The 14,829-nt window shown below is 53.5% G+C and overlaps 1 protein-coding gene across 1 annotated transcript in view; it reads right to left on the reverse strand.

Moving 5' to 3' along the window:
• Positions 1-13,542, reverse strand: part of LGR6 (leucine rich repeat containing G protein-coupled receptor 6) — a 39,231-nt gene extending 25,689 nt beyond the window's left edge. The window contains exon 1 of the mRNA XM_052702464.1: positions 13,500-13,542. Coding sequence (XP_052558424.1) covers positions 13,500-13,542 — 43 coding nt within the window. The remainder of the gene's footprint in view (positions 1-13,499) is intronic.
• Positions 13,543-14,829: the final 1,287 nt, after the last annotated feature.

A 14,829-nucleotide genomic window follows, 5' to 3' on the forward strand; every position in this document is an offset into this window, starting at 1 on the left:
ATTGCTATGGCTTTCAGACAGCTCTCCACTCTCTTCTGGAAGGAGAAAAGCTAAAGTTCTTGGCAAGGAGTTGTTAGTAATTATACCAATTATACTAAACAAAAACCAACCCAACAGTTCTCTCCTTTCTTCGGTGTGTGACTCTGGCTCTGTAAGTGTTTGCTGTTATGATTTATACCTAAGATAATTAGGCCGATTAGCAGGTAAATGGGACGGCGCAGGCTGGGGCTGGCTCCTCACCTTCCACGGAGATTTTTTCCTCTTTATTTCACCAAATCACTCAGTCGGTTTCCTTGCAGCATTAACTCATTTGTTGCTAACAGAAGCTTGGCGGAGCTGCTGGGACTTGGTGCGATGCGCGCTGCAAGCAGTGCTGTAGGTCTGCAGAGGGGATGAGACGCCATGGTCCCCAAATGTCTGCGTGGACAACATTTCCCAGTGACTTCACAACCTGAACCAGCAGTCAAAGCACCGCACAGCTGTGCCCCGCTTGGTGCAGGAAGGAGCTGACTTCAAGTGGGGCACTCGAGAACGATGCCCTGTGAAAATCAGCAGCAGCTCTAAGCCTCCACTTCTGGCTTCAGGACTGACTCTGCTACTGGTGGCTATGGGCAGTGATGTGACCTCAAGGTGCCGCCGGGACAAAACAAAAACATCTTCAAAGTGCCCAGATTTTGCTCCTTTATCTATTTTAAAGCTATGGAGTGTAGACCCTGCAACACTCTGCTACAGCATCACCACAACAGGACACTGTGGCTTCAGGTGCCTATCCATCCTCCCCAGCATTTCTGAAATATATTTGGCCATTATTTCCCTTGATAAAGTAGGAGAAATCTTGCCACCAAAATTCGTGGGCAGCTCTGAGTGGTGCTGGGCTGTTCTCATCCAAACACAGGAGATTCTCTGCACCTTCCCAGTCTCTCAGCAGCAACGCAAAGAAAAGAAGGTCTGGAGAGAGCTGTGACCTCCAAAAGAGTGATGATTCTGCCCAGAGATCGCCCCTTCCTCAGGAAGAGAGCTGCTCTCTGCCTACCCCAGTGTGCACGTGTCTGCAGAACAGAGCTGATCTCACCAGAAACGTCTAATTGGTGCCTTCGGGCAATCATGTCTCTCTTCCTGTCTGAGTTTATCTTGAAAGGCTCAATTGAGTTACCTCCTATCCCATAATAGCATCTGAATTCCTTGTAGTAATATAAGGAGGAGATGATGTCACTGCAGCTCAGCTTCTCTGATAACTCATAATGAGGATGGCCAACACCTCTGCTCCTCTCTCAGGCAAAGCTCTCGGATGCACTGAGTCAGCGCCTGGCTTCCGAGCTCCTGGGAGCTCATCGTGCTCAGAACTGAGGGCCTCGCGAGGAAGGATGGCCCCAGAGCTGCACAGAGCAGCTCCCAAGGACTCCCAGATCTCCCCAGGCCAGCTCCATGCACGCGGCCCCTCCTGCCAGGCACAGAGCTGGGCACACAGAGGGTCCCCGAGCCACCGCAACAGCAAGGGCTCCTCCTGTCAGCAGGTACCGAAAGGGAGAGGAGAAGAGAAGCCAGGGTCTGCACTGCTAGCTTGGAAGGAAGCTTCAGCCTCTGCTGCCATTTGCACCCTGTTGGTCATGAAGCACTCGGAGCGGCGGTGCCCCTCTCTGGAGGTATTCAAGACCGGGTTGGACGGGGCTCTGGGGGCTGACAGCCCTGCCCATGGCTGAGAGTTGGAATCTGATGACCTTTAAGGTCCCTTCCAACTTAAGCCATTCTATGATTTTAACTTTTCATGTTATTCAGTACGGGAGGCACTGAGCTGCAGCCCTGCTCCGAAACCAGGCCCTCTGCCCCTGCCACAGGAGAGCTCACAGCCCTCCAGAAAAACTTGCAAGAGTTTCCTAGCTCCATTTCCAACTGAGAACTCTTGTGATTCCCATCCCAGGCAACGAATGAAGGTTTGAGCTGCAAACACGTTCCCAGCCCCTTGGCTAGGCAACAGGACCGGGTGGAAAAGTGAAACACAGAAGGGACAGAAACAGCCAGAGACCAAGCAGAGGAGGTCCTGCATATTTGGTGCTCGCCAGAGAGCTCCTGTGCCTCGCTGATGGAGCTGCTCCTTGAAATCCACCATGTTATGAAAGAGGCGGAGAGCAAAAGTTGACAGCAGCCTACAGCAGCACTGTGTCTTATAGGGAGGCCCCAGTGTTACATATATGTGCCTAATTTGAATGTGCTGTTCATCTCTTATTTGGCTTTCTGTCTCCAGTTCCCCTGAAGCATCTCTATGTGTAGGGAAAGACAACAGCAGATAATGAGTTCTTAAAGGAGCCAAAGAAGCAATGGCCACAATCTACATGAAGAAAGAAAGATTTGCTCACCTGTCCCAAGGATCAGGGCTTGCTTTTGGGCAAGACAACATCCTCTGTGAGCTTTCTCTGGGGGCCACATATGAAAGTGGTGGGTTCTGTGCAGAGCTGAGGGAGATGAGATGCTCAGCTCCGGTTTGGTACTCGTGCTCTGATGGGGTGTGTGTGTGCAGGGTGAGGAGAGGAGCCTTTTTCGGATTACTATTCTTTGCTTTGCAGGGGTAGGAAAAACCCATTTGTTATTCATGTAGAAGTTGAAAGCAGTTAGAGTGTCTCTCCATAGCCAAAAGGGAGAACCAGCCCGCTCCGGAGGGCCGTCCATCCCCCAGACGGGGCTCTGAGATAGCAGGATGATTCACGCCCTGGAGATGCTGATCGTTTCCCACTGCTGACTGCCTGAGATGAGTAATATCAAGATGGCTAAAGTCAGAGGAGTGAACCCACCTGGTCTGCCTGAGGGAGATGTGGCACAGCAGAGGCTTACCTGAATGCTTGGTAGTGAAGCCATAGAGGATGACTCAGAAGAGCTGATTTCCTCCCTGGCAGCAGCCATCCACCACAAGGGAAGGACCCAGCGCTGTCTCAGCACCAGCACAAAGCCATCAGTTCCTGTTCCAGCCACCTGGCTTCCCAGCTACCTGACCCGACTGACCACCATAATGCCACGTTCCAGCACGGCTGACCTGCAGAGGTCTGCTTCTTCCTATAGCTTTTATCCTCCCATCTCTCAATGGAAACAACACCTTCCTTAAGCCTTACTGCATCGCCTGTGATTTATAGAGATTATTGCTGTTAACAGCAAACTGCTAAATCTCAGCCAGATCAAAGATGTGGAATGAGGAATGAATTGGCTGAGCTCTTTGGGCTGTGGCGATTCCAAAGCCTTTTTTCCTTCCTTCTGTCATAAGAATTTATATGCTTGTGAGAAACTGATCAGGTGGGAAGCTTTCCTGCTTTGTCTACATCAAAGTCCACATGTTTGCAAATTGCTATAAGTCATTCTTTGCATTTTAATCTCTAGCTGTATATATGTAACAACAATTACCTGCCTCGAGGGACAGGGGATGAAGCAGTCTGCTGAACTTCCTTAAGACTTCATAACATTCCTGCTAAAGATCCCAGGATGGCATCTTTAGGTTGGAGGATCCATATTACTTTAGTTAGAAGTGCCATTTAGAATGGAGTGGAATGGACTGGAATTGTTCAGCTGGAAAGGTTCTTCTGAGTTTCCTCCCAAAGCACCTATTTCTCTCCCTTGACCAAAGGGAGTTGCTTGGATACAAGGAGCTGAGCTCAGACGAACCCCTCACCCTGCTGATGTCCCACTGCAGGCTGGATGTGCCAGTGTCCCTCGCCAGCTGTGTCTCTATGCCCAGGCTGCTCAGGGCCTCCATCAGCCTGCTCTCTGCAGGAGAAATGAGCTCCTATGGGTCAGGAGATCAGTGGGTGGACGCCTTTATCCAGCAGGGAGGATCCCGACTGGGTGCTCTGTGTCCACGCAGTCCTGCCCCTGGCTGAGGGGCGCCCAGTGCCAACCCCTGCCTGGGTGAACCAGGCACACTCTGAGCTCCAGAAACAGCCAGTTCTTCCCATCGCTTTCCATGAGTGTTTGGAACAGAAGAATGAAGAGTTTGTCTTGATCTCTTAATCCACCAGGTTTCTTTTCTCTTTCCTTCCTCTACCTCTGCAACCTGGTCATTATAATTCATAGCACCTGCTTACTTTGAAACACCTTGGACCCCCTTTGCCTGGCACAGGAGCAGACGCAGTGCCCATCTCCTGTGGGTGAGCCGTTAATGAGCCCGACGCACGGCTCGGCACTCGGGTGTTTGTTATTGCTCTGCGCTCCTGCAGGGGATCACAGCGGGACCCCTTGAATTTCCTGGGTAGTCCCACAAACAGAGCTAAGCTCAGAGCTGTTGTTCTCAGCTCCCATTGGTTTGACTCCTGAGAAAAGAGATGAGTGTTCAGAACTCCATTTCTCATGTCTGTAAGGTGCTTTCCCTTCATATCCCACCTCAATCCCAGAATGACCAACCTGGACGTCAAATGCAAATATCTGAAAGAGCAAGCAAACAACCAGCACACAGTCCATTTCAGTCCATTTCAGTCCATTTCAGTCCATTTCAGTCCGTTTCAGTCCATTTCAGTCCATTTCAGTCCAGCAGAGCTGCCTGTTCCACCCCACCTGCTGGCTCCCATTTTCACCTCCCTGTTCTGCTGCCCATTCTGCCCAGCTGAGTCTCCAACTTGCAGTGCAGATGGTTACTATTCCATGAAGTGCCACGCAGGTCCGGTACCCCAGGATCTGTTATGGTGCAGCACGAGGCCACTTCCCTTTGGAATGGAGACAAACAGGCTCTGGGCAATAGGAGCGCACTGGGTCTCAGGCAGCACAACCAGTGCTGCTCAGAAACCGCACTGTGGCGTCTCATGGGTGTTCCAGGCTGGCTCATATTTTGGCACCGAATACACGGGAGTCTCATAAACGCGTGGAAAATGACTCAGATATTAGAAAAATAATAAAATAAAAAAAACCAGATCTCTGTAACACAGACCTCTACTGGAGGTTCTTGGCCTGAGATTAGGCAGAGAAGTCATGGCAGCACGGTGACATCCAAGCAAAGCACCTCAGCTCTGTTCCTGCCTACAGACACAGAGACTGTCCACACTGAGACACGCTGCTTTTCACGCTGGGAATCCTTCATCCCAGTGCAGTGCTGCCCTGTTAGAACGGAGCGAGAAGGAAAAGCTTCTGTGCTTCAAGTATGAACCAGAAGGAGAACTGCAGCCCCGAGGGCAGCGCCTTCCCCTGGGGGAGCAGCACTGGACGGACAGCAGCAGGTCATGCTGGCAGCAGAGCGTGGCCCAGAGGTGGAACAAACCTCAGTGAGGCACGCTGAGATTCAGGAAGGTCCCACCTGGAGCAGCGCTGTGCCTCCCAGCCCCGCCGGGCTGCCAGCAGCCAGCTGTGGGTGCTGCGCCCTGCTCAGATGTCCTCAGGAAATGGAGAAAGTGCAAACCGCTGTCATTTTTTGCACTGCTGTTTGCCCTTCCACCTGTCCCCTCCTCAGGAAAACTTCTTTTGGTGATGTGTGATTTTCGGTTGAGTGCAGCAGCACAGAGCTGCTGTAGGTACAGTTGCTCTAAAAGAAGAGCATCGCCACAGCTTCGGCTTCGTGCCTGAATCACTAGAAGTGTTTTAAGGCGTTTCCTACTCCCACACAACGGCCTTTTGTGTGGGTAGGACTCCCGTGCTGACAGCTGCTCCTCCTCCGTGTGCCCATCAGGTCCCTGCCCCGCTGTGGTGTGCAGTGATGAGGACAGAACCCTCCCGGGTGGACATTTTCCAGCATTCCTTGAAAAGTGCATTGGCTCTGGTGGCCTTTTCGTCACTATGCACACATGGGGAGCTGTAATTTCAACATCCTTTACCACAACAGTGTTCCTTCCATGAAAACCACCCTCCCTTCAATGCTAAGTGACAGTAATCTTTGCTTTAATTGGAAAAGAAAAGGAAGAAGGGACAGAACATCCTTGACAAAGGAACTAATGACTCAAGTGCTGGGAAGTCCTGCCCCCAAGGGACTGCACAGCTTGCAGCATTGATTCTTAATGACTTACAGAGATTGGAGGTTTGGAAGATCTCTCAGTGCCTCTGCAGGGATGCGGCTCAGCTGATTGTTCTGCAGCATCCTATAATTAGAAAAAAAGGAAAAAGTCTGTGAAGAATACAAAAGTTTTTCTGACCAAATGGAAGATGTTGCTGCTTATTTCTGAAGCTGTCCCGGACCCCGGGCAGAAAGCTGGGGGTTGGCAAGCAGTGTGCTGGTCACCCGGGGCTCTTAGGCAGCAGTCCAGGTCAGCCCTGGGTCTGGGGTCCCGGGGGGGTTCTGGTGCTGCAATGATTGATACGCTGCAGGGATGTGAGGTGAAGGACCTTTGCAGCGCACTCGTGTCGCCAGTGAAGGGGCTGAGGTGCACTCAGATGGGCTTTCTGTGACCGTCAGCCTGTGTGTGCAGCACTGCAGTTCAGAGCTGTGCCAGAGCTCCCAGCTTTTCACAGAAAGGCAGCAGGGGCATCAAACACAGAGTGATAAACGGTTCTCTCTCAAAGGAAGGACACCTCAGGGTCTGGGGGTGCACCCTGAGCTGACGTTGAGCACTGCTGCTGAGGGGAGGACGGCTGCACACCTACAAGAGGAGGTGAGGTCACTCTGGCTGGGATCAGCACAAATCACAGTGCTTCAGGGGGTCATGTTTTGATCTCAGAAATTGAAAGATTATTTACTGGAAGAGTCCAGGAAAATGGCCCCGTCACCCCAGGATCCTTGCACAAGACGGTCTCAGCAGACTCACAGCCCTCAGAGGTACAGGTCTGTGCACGATCCAGTGTCCCCATCTGGGGAGGCCGAAGTGATTCAGCCAGCACAGTCAAAGGGCTGGTCCTGCTTAAGGCAGCTGTGTCTGCAGCTCGTGCATCAGGCTTAAAGGCATTCCAAACTCTGCACATTCCTCTTCCCTCCCTATGGGAGCATCTCCCTTGGATGCGACACCATTCCCATGTTCTGCTCAAATTCAGGGTTGTCAGAGAGGCAGGGCCTATCCGGGGATTCCTCAAGCATTCCAAGCCACCTGCAAACCCCCCTCCTGGGGGCCTTTTGGTGACGTTTTTGATGTGTGTTCACAAACCAAGCCAGCCGGTGCCTGCTCTGCACCACCTGAGGCTGAGACTGCGGCTCAGTGTGGGACGTGACCAGTGCGTCCCATGGGGAAGGGTCCAACCAGCCAGGAGAGGTGCACAGCAGAGCGAGGCCACTCATGCCATGCTCACTCCAGCCTACGAGCTGATGGAGAGCAGCCCTGGCGGTGGCTGCAGGGCGGCGTGGGGTGGGAGCACGGGGTCAGCGCGCCCATGCAGGCAGTGCTGTGCCGTGCTCACAGCAGCGTCTGTGTGGGCCTGCTGTGGGCAGTGCTGGGTCTGCGTGCTGCTGTGGGCTGGTTGAGGCTTGCTGAGGAATGGAGCAATGGTGTGGGCCATCCCCGGCTGGCTGGCTGCGGGGGTGCCAGCGCTGCAGCCAAGAGGATGCACGCAGGCGTTCTGCCCTCCGCGTTTCGGGGTGAGGCAGGCTCGGGTTGTGCTTGGAATTTTTCCCTGTGAAGTTTGGTGTGGGATCCCTCCTAGGCTTGTGAGTGCTGCCGTTGCTACGGCGTGTTCAGCCAGGAAAACAAGAAGCCTGGCAACCCCCTCTGTGCAGCAGACTGAGGGTGGGATGCGGTGTGAAGCCATGGCAGTGCAAGATCAGCCGCATGGACAATCAGGACCTGTGCTTCACGGCTGATGGAGCTCAGCTTGGAGATGAGGGTCTGGGTGGCTCACGAGGAGTTCTGGAAGGATGGGACAGTTTCCATTCTGCTGCCCTGGAAAGCTCCAAGGATTGGGGAGCACAGAGTGAGGAGACAGTTTTGGAGAGAAGTAGCTTGGCAAAGGACAGAAGCAGCCAATGGAGCTGATTTCTAATGATGCTGGCCCCGAAGCAAGGATCCTGGGCTTCGTGGTGAGGGTCAGGGTTGGCCGTGCTGCAGAGCAGAGCCCTGGGAGAGGTGCATTCACAAAGTCCCTTTACAAACAGGCATTCCCATCAGCTGCCAGCCTGTGCTCAGCTAAGGGAGCCAAAGAGGACACATCTCATCTTGCTTTGGCTCGGGGCAGGCCTAGGGCTCAGTACATGAAGATCTTGGGCACATTCCTCTGTGTCATGGTGGTTTTTTGATAGCAAAATGCCTGGCTTTTCACTTGCTCTCTTCCACACCTGCTCCCCTGGCTGTGTCCCGTATGGTTTCTGCACAGGCCTATCTTTATGGCCACTTTCCAGGTGGTTTCTGTGCACTGGAGCAGCCGGAGGGGGCAAAGCCAACAAGCTGGTCCTGCTTCCAGAAGCTCTGGGATTCACTCTGAGGGCAGGGAGAGGACCATCTGCATGGGCAGGTTTGGGAAGGAATTCCCGGGGTGTTTCCCATCCATTTTTAAACAGAAGTTAATTCTCTGGAAAGACGGGAAAGCACCAGGCCCCTTAACAGCCCCAGAGTTGACTTCTGGGCATGCACATGACTGCAACGAGCTCTAAGGCCCCACCGCACTAAAATCAATTACCATCCCTGTCTCTCTGGGGTCACCCCGTCCCCTCAGGCCGTAGCTCTGAGCCCAGTGACCCAGCTGAACAGCTCAGGCTGCAGCAGGATGTGCTGCTTTGCACCGCCTGCCACCCGTGGCAGCGCGCACATCACGGAGCTGATCTGTCCTCAATTCCCCCGCTGCCATCCGCTCCAAAGCCTGCTAGTCCTGCCGTTCAGGTATGGAGAAGTGTTTCCTTCCTCATTGCAGCACTGTTTGTCCTTAAAGGGCCACTTCCATCCTCATCCACCTTTCTTTGAGGGCAGGTGACCTCAGTTGCCTCGTTTTCCCTTTAGTTCATCTTGCCGGGGGTCTCTGGCTTCTCCCCCAGCCCCGTTTTCGGCTGCCCACCCCCAGCTTTGTGCAGTCAGCTATCCCAGCACGCATCCCAGAGCCTTTGCTGGCTGTCGGATGGAGCCTGGCACCTCCAGGGGAACAGCCTGACAGGTGACTCCTCCTCCCCACTTCTCCTTTGGTTTCCATGGAAGCAGCCCGGTCAGGAATCAGCCCGATGCCTCGGCCCTTTTGAAAGTGAGGAGACAGGACGTTCCTCTCTGCTCCTCGCTTTTAATACCTCATATCCCAGCGTTTCTCTGATCTCTCCTGCCTCATGGGCTTTTCAGATTCCCTCCCCAGATACCTCCTTCAAGATGTGTGGTTTGTTGTTGGAGATTAAAGTGAAGAGAAAAGCACATGACTGCAGGAGTGGTTCTACTGGTCCCAAGGGAGCAAGGACGTGATCTGGATGGGGAGCAGTGAGGAAGCAGCTCGGGCCACCTTGCCCTGCCCAGTGCAGCTCTGCAGGACATGGGTGCAGCTGGGCTGTCTGATGCTCTGAGGCTCAGTGCGACCAGTTCAGAGCACACTTCTGTATGCTGTGCAGGTGCACCAACTTACAGACCTCCAGCACCTGGTTACACCCCCAGATCGCCATCACAGTGACAAAAATATGGAGGTGAATGCTGCTTCTGGAGGCAGCAGGGACTCAGTGGCTGGAGTGAACTCATAACTACATGCACCAGTGACCACGCTCCTGTGGGCTTACAGACAGCAATTAGAGCAGGAGCACACGGCAGCCTGACATACCCTGCAAACCTGGGCAGGAAAGACTCGAGGCTTTGGAAATTGAAGGGCTGGCAGTGCCTTTCTTTTTGGAAGCAAGAACTGCTCTCAATGAGACATTCTCTGTGAGCATCAACCCTTCCTTGTCTTGGAGCTGGGTTAGTCCTCTGCAGACCTCCATCAGAAGTGGGGAGGCATACATGGGCAGCCCTGCAGCCAGAGGGGCTGGTATGGCAGGCAGAGGAGCTGGTATGGCAGCCCAGTGGCCGCTCAGTGTCAGGAGCACAGCCTGGCTGAGGGCACGGCAGGCTGCCAGAAGCAGAAATCTTGGGCTCAGCTCCATCTCCAGCCCTTCTGCCCTCTCCTTGCACTGCGGCCACTCTCAGAGCCGTCCCTGAGTGCACGCAGGCATCACACAGAGGCAGCGCATTGCTCTCATGACTGCAGCCTGCAGGAGCTGTGCTCTTACGTTCTGCATCAGTAGTTCCCCAGGCCTGACACAAATAGAAATTGATCAAAAGCGGCTTTAAAAGCTCCCGAGTTCCTGAAGTAGAAAGTTCCTCTTGTTGAAATTGGGTGGGAGAGCTGCGGTTTTTCCTCAGTTCCTTTGATTTGTTGCCTAATGCAGGGGATGGATAAATCTCTAAGCCCTGAGATTTAGGGCAGGATTCATACTTTACATCTTCAGAAGACACAGTAAACAGCCCTATGCTCTCTAATCCCGGAGCAGGTCTGTACCTGTTCACTCTGTATAAACTGGACCGGCTACAACAATTTCACGTTGCGGCTGAGTTCAAAACATCCCTTTGGGGATGAAATGTTTATTGCAGGAGATTTTTAAGATGGTTCCTGAAAGAGAGGAAGAGGGACTCCCAGCTGAGTGCCCTGCACAGACCTGAAGGATGCAAAAAGTGTGACTGTGAGCAGTGAGACTGCCCTGGGCCGTGGAACCATTCCCTGGGGAAGAACTTGCTGGTGGCCTTCATCCCTCGGAGCTTCCTGAGGGAGCAGCCCCAGCCCTTCCCCAGCGGACAGGCAGAGGTGGGGTGGTCGCTATGATGTGCATTTCCTGGGGTTGGCAGATCTCAGGCACAGCCCTGATGGCTGCGGTGCTCCAGGACCCGACTGTGTGTCCACATCACCCCGAGACACCACATCTGGGGGACATTACCTCGGGGGATTTGGGGAGTTTTACCCAAAGAGGAACTTCTGCAGGTTCTCCTGCAGTGCATTTCCATGTGGCGTGGAGGGCTGCGCCATGGGGGTGCTCATAGCAGAAGTGAGGAAGCAGAGCTGCGGATGTGTGGAGGTCCTTGGGTGGGTGCAGCTCCTCCGTCACCCAGGGACGTGTCAGCCTCTGTGTGCTCAGCAACTGGCGCTGCAACGCTAAGTTGCATTCTGCAAGCCTCAGTGCATGGCCAGTGCCTGGCACAGGGTGCTGGGGGGCAGGGATGGTGGTGGCTGTGCAGAGGGGAATGAATTACTTACAGAATCTTCAGGCTGTAGAGGCCAGAGAAAGCTTCCCCTGGGATACTGGAGATCTGGTTTCCAGAGAGGCGTCTGCAGTGAAAAGAAGAGCCAGTAATGCATCAGCATCCTTGTAATGACAGCCCCTTGTCTGCAGACACTTCACAACTGATGCCTCTTGCTGCAGCCCTGCTGGGGAGAAGGCAGCAACACCTGCAAGCTGTGCTGCACACCTGGTGTGTGACCCCTCCGTATTGCCTGTTCCCAAAACCAGGACAGAAAAGGAAAAGGGGCTCTGGAATGAAGGCAAGGATAGGGGCAGCGTGGCCTGGGGAAGAGACTGATGTGAAGGGGCAGGAGGGGCAGAGAGAGTGCAAAGCAGCCTCAAGGATGAGAGTTGGACCCCCAGGCTGACGGCACACAGAGTGGGGACAGAGTTCAGATGTGAAACTGGCTCAGTGACCTGATTCTTAACCCCAAATTATTCTGGTGTTTGTGCTTTACTTTCTGATCCTCCTGTGCTCAGACAGGTGTCGAGGTTGGGCTTCCCACAGACACACGATAAGGAACTTGCTGCCGTCCACCTGATTTGAACTGGAATATTGCACCCCCACATGAGACAGTGAACATCATTTGTGATCAGGAGAACCTTCAGCCTCTCAGAAACTCCAAAGCAGACCCAAGAGGCTGGCACAGATACGAGGAAACAAGCTGTATTATTCATGCAACATTGACAAAGCCTGTTTCCCTTCAGATGTTTTGGCTGTGAAGAAGACAAGTGCAGGGGATGAGCAGCATAATCCGGGCTGGAAGCAGAGCACGTTGCAGTGAGGACTGCAGAGGTCATGCAGAGGCTCTGAGCCTTTGCAGGCTCCCCGTGGCAGAGCAGCTCGCTGGGTGCCCAGGCTCCCTCCTTCCTCGTCTCTCCCTTCGGGAATCCGGAGAAAATTACTGCCGTAATTAGGGCCTCTGACAGCATAAACAGCGCAGGGTCGTCCCTTTAATGTGTGTGAGCAGGTCGTAACCTGCCTCCTTGCAGCATGCAAGCTGCCTGGCAGGCTGGGCTATTTGTCACTTGGGGGCTGCGATTTGGGGTAATTGCTTCTTTGATTGCTGATTTCCACACTGGAGGGAGGGCTGTCCGGGAGGAGGGAGGATCCCGCACGGATCCTCAGCCGCTCCAGCCGGCCGTCCCAGCTCCGCTCCGCGGTCTGTCTGTCCTTGGAGCTCCTGTCTGCCCTGCTGCAGCACTCCGGGGTCAGCGTGCGCCTCCTCACTTGTTTCTGGCTGCTCTGCGCCCTCGCATTGATGTCCCTGGGTACGGTCCGGTGGTTGCAGGACTCGCTCCTGCTTGCTGGATCCCTAAATGGAGCTGGGACCTCCAGGACTGGCAGGACGGGAGCTTGTGACTCTTGGCTTGGAGCGGGGTGGCAGGGACACGTGCTAGGTCAGCTTGCAGCATCTCAGTACCGCAATTAAACAGAACTGAGGGGGTGGGGGAGGGCAGAGCATTCCCAGCTTCAGGAAAGGCAGCCGTGTCCCTGCTGCTGCTGCCTGTCCTTGGCTCTGCCCCATGGGGACTGTGCCGTTTCCCAGCTCACCTCCAGCTTCCAGATCTTCTCTCCTCTACTTTTGCCTTCTTCCCAACACCAGGCACCCAGGTGTCCCAGGCAAGGGAGCTGTGCCATTCCTGTGCCATTCCTCTGAACGTAGGCCAGGAATGTGTTTCAGGTCTTTTGGGGCATCCTGTCCAGCAGTTTGCTGTCACCTGGCAGTCTCCCTGCTGCTTGGTTCCTTCCATCCCTCTCACTCTCTGACTGCCCACAAATCTCCCAGCCTGGCAGGGAGGCACCCACTGAACACATCTCCAGGCAACATTCAATAGGAAATTCACTGAAATGATCATTTCCTTCCTATTTAAAAGGGAACAATAACATTCAAAGTGATGCTGCCAGTGTGACTTCCCTTGAGACAGCTCTTCATTTGCTTCTGAGGCCCAGAGCAAAAAACTCTGCAAGAAAGAATCAAGAGGCAGCACTCCTTTGTGCCCCAGGCACAGCGGAAGGGGGGCTGCTGTTGTGGACGTCCGACCCACAGCACAGCTCCAAGCCTGCTCAGGTCTCTCTTTAGGATAGGCAGTCCTGATTCATCTGCATGTCCTTCTGTCCTGGAGCTTTTAAAGTGAGATGGATTGGCAGGAAGGGAAAAGTGCATTTACAATGACTGATGGAAGAGGGAGAGAAGGGGCAAGTGGAAGGTGAGCGGGAGCCAGAGTTGGCTGGCTGTCTTTGGAAAGCTTGCGTGTTTGGTGGATTTTAGATTCTGTTCCCCTCCTTTCCCCCCTCCAGTGATTTCTGGGAACATTCCTCCAGGCTTTGATCTGCATTCCCAATATACTCCAAGTTGGAACAAACTCATGGTTTACCTCTTCACGGTTGCTGTAGTTCAGTTACCACAGGCTCCCACCCCCTCCTGCATCTCGGGCTTCTTGGTCATGCTACAACTTCATGGCACGCCCAAAGGCTGTTTGTTGGGCATGATGGCTCATGTCACGCGCTCAGCCAACATGACGATGCCCTTATCGTTCGCATTAGGAGGCAGGAACGTTGCCCATTGGCAGGACAGGATGCACACACATGTCCATATCCCAGTGGAATTTTCCCCTTGCCAGATCATTACCGTTCCTGTCAGCCTTCCTCTTTGATCTCCTGCTCGGGTTCATTTCTCAAGCTCTAATATTGTCAAGGCAGAATCTCTTCCCAGATAAACTCTCTGCACTCCTGTCTAAACGGTGTCGTCGTGTCAAGATCTTGCCATCTGCCAGGTGCATGGGGGACCAAGGGCTCCATGCTATGCTCGAGTTTGTTCTCATGCTGGTGCAAAGCAGGAATTAAGCCAATTAAGTCATGCAAGTGAAAACATGGTACATTTGAGGAAAGAGTCAGGCTTGGACTCTCCCTTCCCACACAGGAATCTGCAGCTGGTCCTGCTGCGGTATCACCTGGAGGTGTCTCCAACATGGTCTTACTGCTTTACTCCATCCCTGAGGAGGAGACTCAGGCCTGTTTCTAACCCAGCTCCCCGTGCCCCCACCAAATGCCTGTTCCAACTCGATAGATTGATGGCATTCGTTTCTTTTGTTTATGGTCCTGCAGCCAGTTTTCAACCCACACGAATGTTCGTATGCAAGCTAGTTTGGATTCATTTGCCAAGGAAGATTTAGTAAGACGGCTCCTTATGGAACAACCCAATACAGGGCACAGACTACCTTCATTTTGTCCCCTTACGTCAAGGTTTTCGGAGGGGATTTACTCCCTTCAAACCTTTAGTTTAGAATTTTGACTCCGATCTCTGTGCCCCACTTGGGATCCCCTCTGGCAGTTGTTTGAGGACCACTTAAGGAGCACGAGGGGCAGAGATTCTCCCTCGCAAGGATTTTTCAAATGCTGAATTCCGTCCTCAGCACAAACGGAGGAGAAAAAGAACAGAAATTTCAGTGCTCCTCAGTAACATTTTTCAATGTGCACCATGGAGAACCCCTTGGAAGTCCTATTCTCCTGTCTTCACCTGCATCTTCGCCAGCATCTGCCTCCACACCACGCGGATTGCACAGCAATGACTTTGGGAATGCTTCATAGGAGGAATGACCCTTTAATCCTCTCCATGCTGCTGCTCACCCGCCGCACTGATGATCAGTGCTGTGCTCTGCCACGGAGCAGCGTCAGCCAGGAGAACATGAAGTCCTGGATGCACCAGGGCTGGGAGCCTTGTCTCCAATGGGCC

The sequence above is a fragment of the Tympanuchus pallidicinctus genome, unplaced genomic scaffold, assembly GCF_026119805.1.
Source record: "Tympanuchus pallidicinctus isolate F22 unplaced genomic scaffold, pur_lepc_1.0 scaffold45, whole genome shotgun sequence".
NCBI classification, from domain to species: Eukaryota; Metazoa; Chordata; class Aves; order Galliformes; family Phasianidae; genus Tympanuchus; species Tympanuchus pallidicinctus.